The sequence below is a fragment of the Melozone crissalis genome, unplaced genomic scaffold (genome assembly GCF_028551555.1).
Source record: "Melozone crissalis strain CALT ecotype California unplaced genomic scaffold, PUWL_Pcris_2 ptg000012l_1, whole genome shotgun sequence".
NCBI classification, from domain to species: Eukaryota; Metazoa; Chordata; class Aves; order Passeriformes; family Passerellidae; genus Melozone; species Melozone crissalis.
The window spans coordinates 15613732-15628028 of NW_026535790.1; the positions used below are offsets into that span (position 1 = coordinate 15613732).

Consider the following 14297-nt stretch of genomic DNA (forward strand, 5'->3'; position numbering starts at 1 on the left):
GGAGCCCTCGCCACACCTCCTGCTGCCCTCTGGCAGGGACAGCCTATAAGTGTCCCCTGACAAGAGCAGAGAGGCCAAAGGAGCCGGCCAGACTGCAGGAAGGGAGCAGCACACACCTGGCCCAGGTGTGCAGTGACACTGGGGCTGGCCTGGCTGCGGGGCTGTGACTGCTCCTCCTGGGGACCCCTCCTCGGTCAGCAGGGTAAGGAACACCCCAAACCTGCTCTGGGCAGGGTGAGAGGAACACCCCAAAGCTGCTCTGGGCAGCCCCCAGGGCTCCTTGGGCACCAGCTGTGGCCATTGCTGAGCCAGGGACTGCCCAGGTGGCCTTGGCTGCCTCCCACCTCCTGTCCTGCCCTCAAAGTGTGCCTGAGCTGAGGCAAGGAGGCAACAGGGAGGAACTGCATTAATCCAAACACCTGACCAACCTCCCAGGGGCAGCCCCAGGGGAGGCTCCAGGGAGCCCTTCCAGGGATCCCCCAGTGCTGCCACACCTCAGTCAGGTGTTCAGGAGAAGAAAATGGGTTTTGTATTCCTTGGTTGCTGTCTCTGCTCCTGACAAGGAGAAGGGACAATTTCCAGCTCAGGAGGAGACCCAAGTTCTCTGCACAGGGCTTGAGCTCTTGCTGTGGCAAAGGAGGAAAATTCCAGCACTGCTGGGGCTGCTCATGTGCCACCACTCTCTGCTGCCTTGTGAGGGACACGATTGTGGCAGCAGCTCCTCACTGGGGCCAGTCCTGCCCTGCTGCCACCCTGGCTGTAACCCCAGCTCTGCTCCTTCCCTCTGCCTGCTCCAGCTGCTCTCACCTTCTCTCTAATGCCCCCATTTCTCAGAAAACCAACAGGAGATCCAGCAGCCCAGCTGGCAGCATCTCCCCATCACCGCAAGGGACACTGGATGGGGCAGATGCAGGGACAGCAGCCTGCCCCAGAGCTCTGGCAGCAGCAGCACCTCAGCACCCTGAGCTCCTCAAACCAGCCCCACCTGCCCGGGGCTCTCCCTGGCCACCCTCCCATCCCTCCACAGGTGTGTGCAGCAGGCCAGGCCGTGCCCAGCAGCCATGGAGCCCAGCAGCGTGCCCCCAGCCTCGGTGACCCCCTCGTGGGACGTGTTCCCCCAGCAGACCCTGGAGCCCGTGGACATCGCTGTGCTCGTGCTCTACTTCCTCTTCGTGCTGGCTGTGGGGCTCTGGGTGAGCAGACACCTCCAGAGCTCCCTGGGTGCCCTGTGTGCTGAAAACGGGGCTGCTCTGGCTGGATTGAGCTGCTTCCCACTGCACTCACCAGCTGCAGGGGCAGTTTGCAGGTCCCTGTCCTCTCCCCAGCCTGGGACGTGCCCTCGCTGTCCCTGGGGAGTGCCCAGGCCTGTGCTAGCCAAGGTTTGAGAGCCCTGGTGAGGAAGAGGCTGTCTGAGCACAAACCACTGCTGACAATGATGTTTTGTTCATCCAGGAAGGAACTGCTGCCCTATAAATCACCTGTGCTTGTCCGCACGGGTCCTGACAGCAGATTCCTTAGATTATTAACATTGTCTATATATAATTAAGGCAGAAGGACATCCTTTGGCGTGGCTTTTGTGGCAGCCTGGCTGTCAGGAGGCAGAGAGGAATAGCTGCCCCCTTTGGATGTGGTGCACAGCTCAGAGCACTGCATGGATCATCTCTGGGGAAGGGGAATCACACGTGCAATGCCCAGCATTCCTCCTGAGCGCTCCTGACACCCAGAACTCTGCAGTTCTTGCCCCAAACCGCTTTCCTTCCTTTCTGACCTGGAGGGATGGAGTTTGGTTACCCAGAACATTCCATCAGGGCACTGAGGTGATGGAGAACTGCCTGGGGCTCAGGGCACCCAGGAGGAATGCTGGGCATTGCACATTGACGCATTGCAAGCGTCCCTCAGGAAAGCTTTCTGTGCAGCTGGGGGCACTCGGGGGCTGTGCTGGGCAGCCCTGGGAGTGCCCTGAGCCCGTGCCCCCCTGTGTGCCCGCAGTCCATGTGGAAGACGCAGCGCAGCACCGTCAAGGGCTATTTCCTCGCCGGGGGACAGATGGTCTGGTGGCCTGTGAGTACCCTGTGCCCCTGGGTGTGACCGTGCTCACAGGGGCTTTCGGATGAGGGAAGAGACGAGAATGCTGACTCCATGTTTCAGAAGGCTTGATTTGTTATTTTATGATATATATTATATTAAAACTATACTAAAAGAATAGAAGAAAAAGTTCTCATCAGAAGGCTGGCTAAGAATAGGAAAGAATGAATAACAAAGGTTTGTGGCTCAGACAGAGAGAACCAGCTGGGCTGTGACTGGCCATTAATTAGAAACAACCACATGAGACCAATCCCAGATGCACCTGTTGCATTTCACAGCAGCAGATAACCATTGTTTGCATTTTGTTCCTGAGGCCTCTCAGCTTCTCAGGAAGAAAAAATCCCAAGAAAAGGATTTTCTTAAGAAGATGTTTGTGACACTGGGGCACTGCCCATGCCTCCAAACAGCAATAACCAGCCAAAAGTCACTCCTGTGCTTTGCCAGCTTCAAGTTGACTTTTCCCCCCGGATTTGAGACTGCAGGGCGAGGCCAAGCCCAATGCCCCACAAAACCTGGCTGCCTCTGGAGATCTCCACAATTCCCTGGGCTCCCCAGCATGGGCACAGCTCTGTGCCGAGCCTGGTCCCTCAGCAGTGCTGATGCCAGAACCTGACATTTCTCCCTGTTCCCCCCACCTTCTCTGCCCACCCACAAGAATTGGATGCTTTGCAAGCAGGATGGTCCCGAGCAGAAGTGGGCAGTGAACGGTGAGGGGGGCTGCAGAGAGGTGCCCAGGCCACTGAAGCTGTAGGGACAAGAAGAAGGTGGCAGAGGCTGCCGAGGATTCCGTGTCCTGTGCAGCCAGGAGCGGGGACAGCTCCCTGTGCCCCCCGTGCCAGGGCCACAGCTGGTTTCTCCCTTTGCCCAGGTGGGTGCATCCCTGTTTGCCAGCAACGTGGGCAGCGGGCACTTCATCGGCCTGGCGGGCTCGGGAGCTGCCTCGGGCATTGCAGCCACAGCCTACGAGTGGAACGTGAGTGGGCACGGGGGCTGGACAGGGCATTCCACCCTCCCTGCCCTGCCCTGCCCTGCCCTGCCCTCCCTGCGGGCTCAGCCTGCTCCTGCCGCAGGGCTGGCAGTCCCCAGCTGCGGGACACTGCCCCAGCCCAGCCTGGAACCCCTCTGACCCTTCCCTTCCCTCCCTGGCAGGGCATGTTCTGTGTGCTGGTGCTGGCCTGGCTCTTCCTGCCCATCTACATCGCCTCGGGGGTACGTGGGGATGGGTGGATGGATGGATGGATGGATGGATGGATGGGCTCCCTCCACTGCTCCTGGCACTGCTCCCCTGGCCCAGCTGGGGTGGCAGAGCTGCTGCCAGGGGGGGCTCAGGCTGCCCCAGCCCCTGGCAATGAGCAAAGACCCCTCCATGCACTGACCACAGGGATGGACACTCACTGGTGATGGGGATTCCTGTGCAGCATCCCAGCAGAGCCAAACCCCAGCCCAGGGCAGCCCCCAGGGCCCTCCTGCTCCTGTCCCACTGCAAACACCCCCAGAGCCCCCTGGGGAGCCCCTGGCAGCTCTGGGGGTGCCCCAGGGACTGTCCCCCATTCCCTCACTCTGTGTCCCTCTGCAGGTTACCACCATGCCGGAGTATCTGCAGAGACGCTTTGGAGGCAAAAGAATTCAGATATTCCTGGCCATCCTCTACCTGTTCATCTACATCTTCACCAAAATATCTGTAAGTAGGAAAAGAAAAGAAAAAGGGAAATGGATTGGGTTGAATTCACTTTGGGAATGTGTGCTGGGCAGTGAGGCTGAGAAAGGCAAGGAGTGGCTGCGCCTGGGTGAGCAGAGAAGGGTTTGTGATCAAAACACCCAAGGAAGAGAGGCTCTGTTTTAAGGAGTGGCTTCTCTTTTTGGCTCAACCAGCACCTGAATGGCTGTGACAGCAGGAGGGACAGCTCGTGTCAGTGCCCTGAGCAATAGTCCATGGACAGGTGGGGCTGTGAGGGAGGATGTGGTGGCTGTTAGATTTTGCACCCCTGGCAGCTCCCCAGTTTCTCCCCTTTGCACGTTTATTGCCTGTGCAGACACAGGTGCTGTCATGCAGGATGGAGGAGCTGGGACAGGCTTGGAGGAGAAGTCTTCATTCCTTTATTGCACCTGTTTGAATAAATAACCGAACGAAGCCTTGCACAACAGCCTGGTGGCTGTTCATTAACTGCCAGCCAGGGCACGGATCCGTGGAGCACACAGATCCCTGCTGGGGTATTTTCTGTCCTGGGGGGGAACACGGTGTCTGACCCTGCCTCTGAACCTCCCAAAACCTCTGACAGAGCCTGGGAGTGCAGGGCACAGGGAACGGCTGCCCAGGGCCAGAGGGCAGGGCTGGGTGGGGAATTGGGCAGGAATTCTGCATGGGAGGGATGCAGAGAAGCTGTGGTGCCCTGGATCCCTGGCAGTGCCCCAGGCCAGGGCTGGGAGCAGCCTGGGAGGTGTCCCTGCCATGGCAGGGTGGGAATGGAATGGGATTTAGGGTCCCTTCCCACCCAAAGCACTGCAGGGTTTTGTGGAATGGATGTGAGCGCTGGGTTCAGATGGCACCGATGGGGAAGGTGCCCAGATTCTCCTCTGGATCAAATTGAATGACTCCCTTTCCACCTGCTGGGATGTCTGAGTGCAGCTCCCGTGCTCAGGGTGTCCTACCCCTGCCTGCCCTCCCTGGGCCTGCCCTGGAGCTCTCCCATCCCATTGTCAGGTGCTGCAGAGCAGGTTGGGCAGGGCTGGCCCAGCCCTGGGGACATTGTGATCCCCCTGTCCCCATGGCAGCAGCAGGGACAGTTCTGGGGGGCTGGGGAGGGGGGGGGGGTCTGCAGGGCAGATTCCCCAGGCCCTGCCCAGCCCAGCTCCCCCATCCTGGGCTTGGGGAAGGAGAGAAACTCACCCCACTCTGTCCCAGGGCTGGGCACGTCCCCTCTTGGGACAGCCCTGCCATCCCCTGTTTGTCGCTGCTGGGAGCAGCAGGGGTGACAAACGGCTGAGGAGGGGTCCTGGGGCTGCTCTGTGAGAGTGTTCACAGGGGTCCCAGTGTGAGGGAAGAGACAGGATCTGACTCCATGTTTCAGAAGGCTGATTTATTATTTTATGATACATATTACATTAAAACTATACTAAAAGAATAGAAGAAACTATTTCATCAGAAGGCTAGCTAAGAATAGAAAAAAGGAAGAAAGAATGATAACAAAGGTTTGTGGCTCAGACTCTCTGTCTGAGCCAGCTGACTGTGATTGGCCATTAATTACAAACAAGGACATGAGACCAATCACAGATGCACCTGGTGCATTCCACAGCAGCAGATAATCAATGTTTACATTTTGTTCCTGAGGCCTCTCAGCTTCTCAGGAGGAAAAACCCTAAGGAAAGGATTTTCCATAAAAGATGTCTGTGATACTGCTGTGGGGTTCTGAGGCTGCTGTGGGAGTGGGAGCTGGGGCTGGGGGGGCTGGGGCCATGAACAAACCAGGCTGGTCCCAGGAAAGGGGGGCTGAATGTGCACTGGGAGGGGCTGGGGGTGCTGTCCCCGCAGTGTGTGACAGTCACTCTGCTGTCCCCACAGTGTGTCACTGTCACTCTGCTGTCCCTGCAGGTGGACATGTACGCCGGGGCCCTGTTCATCCAGCAGGCCCTGCACTGGGACCTGTACATCGCTGTAGCTGGGCTGCTGGCCATCACTGCTGTGTACACCGTGTCTGGTGGGTGCTGGGGACACTCCTCACCTGACCCTGTCCCTTCCCCTGTCCTGTCCTGCCCATCCATCTGAGGCATTCAAGTGTCCCAGGCCAGGCTGGACACTGGGGCTGGGAGCGCCCAGGGACAGTGGGAGGTGTCCCTGGGAGAGTGAAGGTGTCCCTGCCATGGCAGGGGTGGCACTGGATGGGATTTAGGGTCCCTTCCCACCCAGCCATCCCAGGACTCCACGGCTCATGCCATGCACCATGTCCAGCCTGGTTTTGCCATGGGGTGGGAAGGCAATAGAAAATTCACCTTTTTAGAGAAAATTGCCAGGTGAGGGTGAGTGAACGCTCCTCAGAGGCTGCCCCAGGTGGGTGCAGGTGTGCTGTGCCCCAAGGAGAAGCTGTGCAGGGCATTCCCAGGGTACATTTCCCCTGTTTCCCCGGAGGTGAGAGGGATTTGCAGCACAATGAGCCGTGTAATGCACAAAGACTCCGGGCTTGGATGCCCTTTCAGGGCTTAGGAGTGGCCAAATGGAAAACAGCCACACAGACAAATAAAGGTTATTCCTTTCCCACTGCTCACCCCCAGTGATGTAAAATCACAATTCCCTTTTTTTCCCCTCCTTCTTTTTCAGCTTGGGCTTTGTTTTAGAACTTTTCCACGGATTTCCCGTAGAATTACTCCTGCTCTTGGCTTCTAGTGACACAATGGTGACTCACGATGAGTCAGATCCTGAGGAATTCCAAAGGGCCACTGGCCAAAGCTGCCCCCAGCCAGGCTGAGGGTTTGGGGCTCAGTTTGTGCTCAGGAGCCTGTGCAGGGTGTGAGGTGCTGGGGCAGGACAAACCCAGCTCACCCAGTGTGTGTGCAGGACAAACCCAGTGTGTGTGCGGTATCAAACCCAGCTCACCCGGGTTTGTGTGACACAGCAAACCCAGCTCACTCAGTGTGTGTGCAGAACAATCCCAGTGTGTGTGGCAGAGCAAACCCAGTTCACCAGCGTGTCCCTGTGCCCTGCAGGTGGCCTGGCAGCTGTGATCTACACGGATGCCCTGCAGACCCTCATCATGCTCATCGGGGCCGTGTCCCTCATGGTCTTCAGTGAGTGCTTCCCTGGGCCTTTGTCACTGGCACTGTGACAGAAACCTCACTGAGTTAAATATTGGGGAGAAATCCTTCCCTGGGAGGGTGGGCAGGCCCTGGCACAGGGTGCCCAGAGCAGCTGTGGCTGCCCCTGCATCCCTGGCAGTGCCCAAGGCCAGGCTGGACACTGGGGCTGGGGGCACCTGGGGCAGTGGGAGGTGTCCCTGCCATGGCAGGGGTGGGATGAGATGGGATTTAGGGTCTCTCTCACCCCAAACCATGGCAGAATCCTGTGATTCCATAGCAGGGGCAGCACCTGTGAGTGCCTGCCCTTCCCCAGCCCAGAGGGAGAATCAAGAGCTGCTGGTTTTCAAGGAATGCTCCTGGAGCATCCCCCGCAGTGACCCAGAGGCTGCAATCGGACTCCTGACCTGCGGGGATGCACTAAGAGCTCCTCGCGGCCCGTTCCAGGTTTCATTGAAGTCGGTGGCCTGGAAGGTTTGCAGGCCAAGTACTTTGGTGCCATCCCCAGCATCCGGCAGGAGAACAGCAGCTGTGGGCTGCCCAGGGCAGACGCTTTCCACATCTTCAGGGACCCCGTCAGCTCGGACCTGCCCTGGCCAGGGGTCCTGGTGGGAATGACCATCCCCTCCCTGTGGTACTGGTGCACAGACCAGGTGGGTCCCTGCCTGCTCCTGGGCCTGGGTGGGTCCCATTGCAAACCTGGGGGCTGCCACCTCACCTGGAGTGATTTTATGATTTTCTGATTTCACCTGATACTGATTTTCATCAGTAAAATCCTATTTTACCATCAGCAAAATCAGATCTAATCAAATCAGTCCTAAAGAAGGAAATGTTGATGTGCACAGCTAAATATTAGTAATCATCTCCATGGAAAAAGGGGTAAGAACGTGTTTGTGTGTTAATCCCTGTCTATAAAGAAGTCGTTTGTTTGTTTGCTTTTTAACTTGATCCTTAGTTCCTTGTGAGCCACCTGTGAGTTTCTCCTCTCACCTGTCCCAAGTCTGGCTCCCATCCCTCCATCAGAGCCCCAAAACCCCTCCTTGCTGCTCCAGCTGTGCTTTCCTGCTCTCTCATTTAACTCTGCCCACTCCAGCCCTGTCCTGCTCCTGGGCCAGGGAAGGGCCCAGAGCAGGAAAATGGAAACCCTGGGCATGGGTAGGTGAGGTCAGGCCCTGCAGCACGGCTGGAAGGGCACAGAGCAGGAAAATGGAAACCCTGGGCATGGGTAGGTGAGGTCAGGCCCTGCAGCTCGGCTGGAAGGGCACAGAGCAGTGCCTGTGTCTCTGGAAGGAGCCAGCATCCAGAGCTAGGGCTGCAGAGCACGGCCAAGCCCTGTGATCACCCTCTGAGCCCTGCAGAGTTCACTGGAGATCAAAGCCGGGGTGATCCATCCCAGGCAGCCCCTGCTGCTGGCGGCCAACCAGAGCCATTCCTTCGTTCCTAGGTCATTGTTCAGAGGTCCCTGGCTGCCAAAAACCTCTCCCACGCCAAAGGAGGCTCCTTGATGACCTCCTACTTGAAGATCTTGCCCCTCTTTATGATGGTAATGCCAGGCATGATCAGCCGGGTTCTGTTCCCAGGTAAGTGCTGAGGGAGGGATCTCAGCGATCTCCCCCTGCCTGAGGCTGTGCCAGCTGCACAGGGCTGGGGAAGCCTTTCTCAGTCCGATGAGGGGTTCCAATGCACCAAATGCCCAACACGTGAGGAAATGTCCTTCCTAAATGTCCGGTCAGGAGCTGGATGGTGCCAGAGCAGCCCCAGCCCTCGCTGAGCTGAGCCAGCCCAGGGTCGCTGCCTGGGAGCCCCCAGGCTCTCGGTATTTCCCTTAGAAAGAACATTTTACAGCATTCAGAGAGCAGCTGCTCAGAGACACTGTGCACTGCTGCCCCTCACTGCCCACTGCTTCTTCCAGACCTGGTGGCTTGTGCAGACCCAGAAATTTGCCAGAAAATCTGCGGCAACCCCTCTGGCTGTTCTGACATTGCTTATCCCAAGCTGGTGCTGGAGCTGCTGCCTGTGGGTAAGAGCCTGGGGATGGTTGTGGCATGGTGGGGTTGGCACCTGGCAGCCACGGGCACCTGGGAGGGGAGCTCAGGGAGGCAAAGAGCCTGGGGCTGTCATTTAGAGGGGTTTGTGTGGGATGGACCTACCATTGCCATTTGAAACTGGAGCTAAACCAGATTTAAAAGTCTGTTCTACCCACAGAAGGCCTGGAGGCTGCCCTGCGCTGGAGCCTCTGAGGGTTCCTCAGGGTGGCTCTGCCTCTCCTCGTTCCAGGGCTCAGGGGCCTGATGATGTCGGTGATGATTGCAGCCCTCATGTCCTCCCTGACCTCCATCTTCAACAGCTCCAGCACCATCTTCACCATGGACCTCTGGAAGCACCTCCGGCCCCGCTGCTCCGAGTGGGAGCTGATGGTCGTGGGCAGGTGGGCACAGATGGCATGGGCTGGGTGAGAGCCTGGTGCCAGGCACAGCTGAATGGGCTATGATTTATTATTTTATTATATATATTATATTTTATTAAAGAATGGTATACTAAAGCTATACTAAAGAAAGAGAAAGGATACATCAGGCTTAACAAGAATGATAATGAAAGATTGTGACTGACTGAGAGTCCGACAGAGCTGATGGTTGTTGGTCATTAATTAAAACAATTCACATGGAGCCAATCAAAGATGCACCCGTTGGTAAACGATCTCCAGCCCACACTCCCAAGCATTCAGATAATTATTGGAGGCCTCTCAGCATCCCAGGAGAAGATCCCGGGCCCAGAGGGTTTTTCAGACAATCTCGTGGTGGCAGGGCCTGAGCTCACAGGCAGGGCCCTGTGTGTCCCGCAGGGTGTTTGTGCTGCTGCTGACCGTGGTGTCCATCCTGTGGATCCCCCTGGTGCAGGCTGGCCAGGGCGGGCAGCTCTTCATCTACATCCAGTCCATCAGCTCCTACCTGCAGCCGCCCGTGGCCGTGGTCTTCATCCTGGGCTGCTTCTGGAGGAGAGCCAACGAGAAGGTACCGGGGCCGTGCAGGCCCTGCAGCCCTGCTGGGGACTGTTCCAGAGCTCAATCCCCTCCTTGCCTCCCCAGGGCGCGTTCTGGGGGCTGCTGCTGGGGCTGCTGCTGGGTGGGGTGCGCCTGGTGCTGGATTTCATCTACCCCGAGCCGCAGTGCGGGCAGCCCGACACCCGGCCCGGCGTGGTCAGGCACATGCACTACCTCTACTTCTCCATGGTGCTGGGGGCCACCACCAGCCTCACCGTGCTCCTGGTCAGCCTGGCCACCGAGCCCCCGGCCCCCGAACAGGTGGGTGTGTGTCCTGTGTGCTCCCTCAGCCCTCAGTGCCTTCCCGGGTTATGGGCCCCTGTGTGTTCCCTCAGCCCTCAGTGCCTTCCTGGGTTATGGGCCCCCTTTTGTGTTTCTTTCAGCTCTAAATCCTTTCCCGGGTTATGGGCCCCTGTGTGTTCCCTCAGCCCTCAGTGCCTTCCTGGGTTATGGGCCCCCTTTTGTGTTTCTTTCAGCTCTAAATCCTTTCCTGGGTTATGGGCCCCTGTGTGTGCTCCCTTAGCCCTCAGTGCCTTCCTGGGTTATGGGCCCCTGTGTGTGCTCCCTCAGCCCTCAGTGCCTTCCTGGGTTATGGGCCCCCCTCTGTGTTCCCTTAGCCCTCAGTGCCTTCCTGGGTTATGGGCCCCCCTGTGTGTTCCCTCAGCCCTCAGTGCCTTCCTGGGTTATGGGCCCCTGTGTGTGTTCCCTCAGCCCCCAGTGCCTTCCTGGGTTATGGGCCCCCCTCTGTGTTCCCTTAGCCCCCAGTGCCTTCCTGGGTTATGGGCCCCCCTCTGTGTTCCCTCAGCCCCCAGTGCCTTCCTGGGTTATGGGCCCCCCTGTGTGTTCCCTTAGCCCCCAGTGCCTTCCTGGGTTATGGGCCCCTGTGTGTGTTCCCTTAGCCCCCAGTACCTTCCTGGGTTATGGGCCCCTGTGTGTGTTCCCTCAGCCCTCAGTGCCTTCCTGGGTTATGGGCCCCTGTGTGTTCCCTCAGCCCTCAGTGCCTTCCCGGGTTATGGGCCCCTGTGTGTTCCCTCAGCCCTCAGTGCCTTCCTGGGTTATGGGCCCCCCTCTGTGTTCCCTTAGCCCTCAGTGCCTTCCTGGGTTATGGGCCCCCCTCTGTGTTCCCTTAGCCCCCAGTGCCTTCCTGGGTTATGGGCCCCTGTGTGTGTTCCCTCAGCCCTCAGTGCCTTCCTGGGTTATGGGCCCCCCTGTGTGTTGCCTCAGCCCCCAGTGCCTTCCTGGGTTATGGGCCCCTGTGTGTGTTCCCTTAGCCCTCAGTGCCTTCCTGTGTTATGGGCCCCTGTGTGTGTTCCCTTAGCCCCCAGTGCCTTCCTGGGTTATGGGCCCCTGTGTGTGTTCCCTCAGCCCTCAGTGCCTTCCTGGGTTATGGGCCCCCTTTTGTGTTTCTTTCAGCTCTAAATCCTTTCCCGGGTTATGGGCCCCTGTGTGTTCCCTCAGCCCCCAGTGCCTTCCTGGGTTATGGGCCCGCCTGTGTTCCCTCAGCCCCCCTGATGCCCAGCAGTGCTGAGCAGCCCCCTGATGCCCCCTTGATGCCACAGATCAGCCGGCTGACCTGGTTCACCCGCGGGGATGCCCCGGCCGTGCAGGAGGCGGCAGCAGCAGCAGCAGCCGGGCCTGGCCCCACCAAGGAGCAGCTGGAGCTGAGCCCCACTCCTGAGAGCGGCCCCGACCCCAGCAAAGGTCAGTGAGCACAGCCCCGGGCATCCCTAACAGCCTGCAGGACAGGGAACCTTGAATCTCCTTCCTCTGGAGCTGCAGGGTGTGCTGAAAGAATCACAGAATTAAAGAACAGAGAATCTGCTGAGCAGGAGGGACCCCCAGGATCGCCCAGCCCAGCCCTGGCCCTGCACGATCCAAACAATCCTACCCTGGGCATCCCTGGAGTGGTGTACAAACCCTCCTGGAGCTCTGTGGGGCTGTGCCCATTCCCTGGGGAGCCTGGGCAGTGCCAGCACCCTCTGGGGGAAGAACCTTTTTCTGAAATCCAACCTAAAGATGCCCAGCCCAGCCCCAGCCCTGCCCGGGTGCTGTCCCTGTCCCAGAGCAGAGCTGGGAGCTGCCCCTCAGGAGGAGCTGCAGGGCACAGTGAGCTCTGACCTCCATCTCCTCTTGCCCAGGGCCAAAAAGGCTTTACCTGACACTGTACCTAGGCAGGAGTTCAGTTTCATTTCCAGCTCTCAGTGCCATTACAAAGGAGCTGGGTGGGATACAGAGCCATGGCCACTATCCCAGGCTGGTGCTGTGGCACCTGCTGCCACAACTGGCTGGAAAAGGGGAGGATGGAGGAAGAGACAGTAACGTTGATGAAATTCCCTCTCTATTTTCCAGCGGTGTTCTGTGATCAGCTCTAGCAGCAGGGAGAGCCCAGAGCCCCGGGCTGAGCTCCTGGCAGAGCAGTGAGGGAGGATGTGCACGTTTTAAAGCTTGTGCATGTTTTAAAGCTTGTGCCTGTCAGGATTGGGCACAGCCATGTGCAGAGCTGCCTGTGCATTGATTGCAGCCAGGATTCCCATGCCCTGTTTGTGCCAGGATTCCCACGCCCTGTTTGTGCCAGGCTCAGCCCTGTTTGTGTGTCAGCTTTGCTGCTGTCCCTTTGATCTGTGCCAGGCTGCAGTGAGTTAATGAGTTATGGTGCAGCTCCCCTGCAGCTGGGCAGCCTCACACTGTTGGACACCAGCGTTGCCTTCCAGCATTAATGAATGATGTGTCCCAAGGCAAGGGCAGTGCAGGCTCCAGGTGTGGCAGGGATGGACCAGAGCAGCACTCACCTGGGGGCACCAAGCACCTACAGCTCGGGTTTTAGGTTTGCGTTATCATTACCATGGCTGCTGGAAGGGCAGAACCTGAGCTCAGAGCTGCAGGGAGCACAGACCTGGTGCTGCAGGGGTGCCAGTGCTCAGTGAGAGCAGGGTGTGTTTGTGCCCCAAGCCCTGCCCAGCAGCACCAGGCACTGCTGGCTCATCCCTCATCTCCATCCCTGACTGCAGGGGTGCAGAGTGCTCAGTGAAACCAAGGTGTGTTTGTGCCCCAAGCCCTGCCCAGCAGCACCAGGCACTGCTGGCTCATCTCTCACCTCCTGTTGCAGGTGCAGCCGAGGCCAAGGGCAGCTCCAAGCTGCTGAGCACCGTGCTGTGGCTCTGTGGCATGGAGCGCAGGCAGGAGGGGGCTGAGCCCCTGCCCAGGGCTGAGCCCCTGCCCGCGGTGTCCCTGGAGGAGGAGCCCCTGGTGAAGCACATCCTGAACATCAACCTGCTGCTCTGTGTGTGTGCTGGGATCTTCCTCTGGGCCTACTTTGCATAGCCAGGGGATGCCAGGCACACACACCATCTAATCCTAACTGGTGTAAATATTAATGATTAGCGGAGGGTTAATGTAATTCTTAATGCTTTCTAGACTTTATTTCTTTATTTAAGACGTTTTAAAGACATAATATTTTCTTTATTTCTAATGGGGGCCTGGCTGTGCCTGGGCAGAGCGCTTGGCACTGGCACTGCCAGACCCCACCTGGCACCAACCAGCTGAGGAAGGTTGGTTTGGTTATTTTAAATATTTAATTTTGCTCTTTGGCCTTAGAGCACTGCCTGGAATTCAGGAACCCTGGAATCTCTTCCTGTTTATGCCTTGATAACCAGCCACGACCCCTTGGGTCCCCCTCTGGTCCAGCTCCTCTGGCCTTGGGGGACAGCAGTGACACCTCAAGTGCCCAGAGCAGAGCCCAGGGCTGTTCTCTGTGCTCTGCTGTGCCTCTGGCTCAGCTGTGCCCGTCCAGCTCCTTCCCTGTGTGCAGTGAGTGCTCATGGACCTGTCTGGGAGCTCTGGCTGAGGTACCACCACTGACACTCCAATGGCAGCACCAGCACCAGCATGGAAACCGCCCCACAGCTGCTGCCAGGGGCACCTGAAGGACCTAAACCTGTGAAACGCTGCTGGAAACCCTGGGGGAGAGAGGCACTGACACTTTGGGGCATAAACATCAAAATCAGTCACAGGACTGGAGTCTGTGGCTCTCCAAACTGAATTTAGAGTTAAAGATTTGTTACAGGGCTGGTGTGGTAACAAAGGAGGGTCTCACAGTGCTCCCACTGAGGTCCTTAAGGCAAAACCAAGCTGAGCAACCAAGCTACACAGTGCAGGGGATCACTGTGACCTTCAGGACCCAGTGGAAGCAACAAAACTAAAATAAAGATGCCTTAAGTTGACAAAAAACAATCTTTAATTTTATAAATGTTCACTCAACTTCTGAATCCAAACAGCTGTTTCAAAGTTCTTTCAAAATTCAACCGTTTTCAACAAAAGCACAAACCTCATTTCCAGGGTTTCCTCGTGAAACAGTTGCCAGTTGCACATGAACAAAGCAGGTTAATAC

General features: G+C 57.8%; 1 protein-coding gene and 1 long non-coding RNA gene across 2 annotated transcripts in view; one reads left to right on the top strand and one right to left on the bottom strand.

Annotated features, from left to right (window-relative positions):
* Window positions 1–14297, bottom strand: part of LOC128934041 (uncharacterized) — a 207620-nt gene that overhangs the window by 17349 nt on the left and 175974 nt on the right. The window lies entirely within an intron of this gene.
* SLC5A11 (solute carrier family 5 member 11) lies at window positions 1114–13987 on the top strand. The gene is made up of 15 exons (XM_054271278.1): window positions 1114–1193; window positions 1990–2061; window positions 2954–3058; window positions 3235–3294; window positions 3662–3766; window positions 5675–5780; window positions 6784–6864; window positions 7318–7523; window positions 8315–8450; window positions 8783–8890; window positions 9148–9298; window positions 9713–9881; window positions 9956–10171; window positions 11470–11611; window positions 13017–13987. The coding sequence occupies exons 2-15, from the start codon at window positions 1993–1995 to the stop codon at window positions 13229–13231; spliced, it is 1869 nt and encodes a 622-aa protein (XP_054127253.1). The 5' UTR covers window positions 1114–1193; window positions 1990–1992; the 3' UTR covers window positions 13232–13987.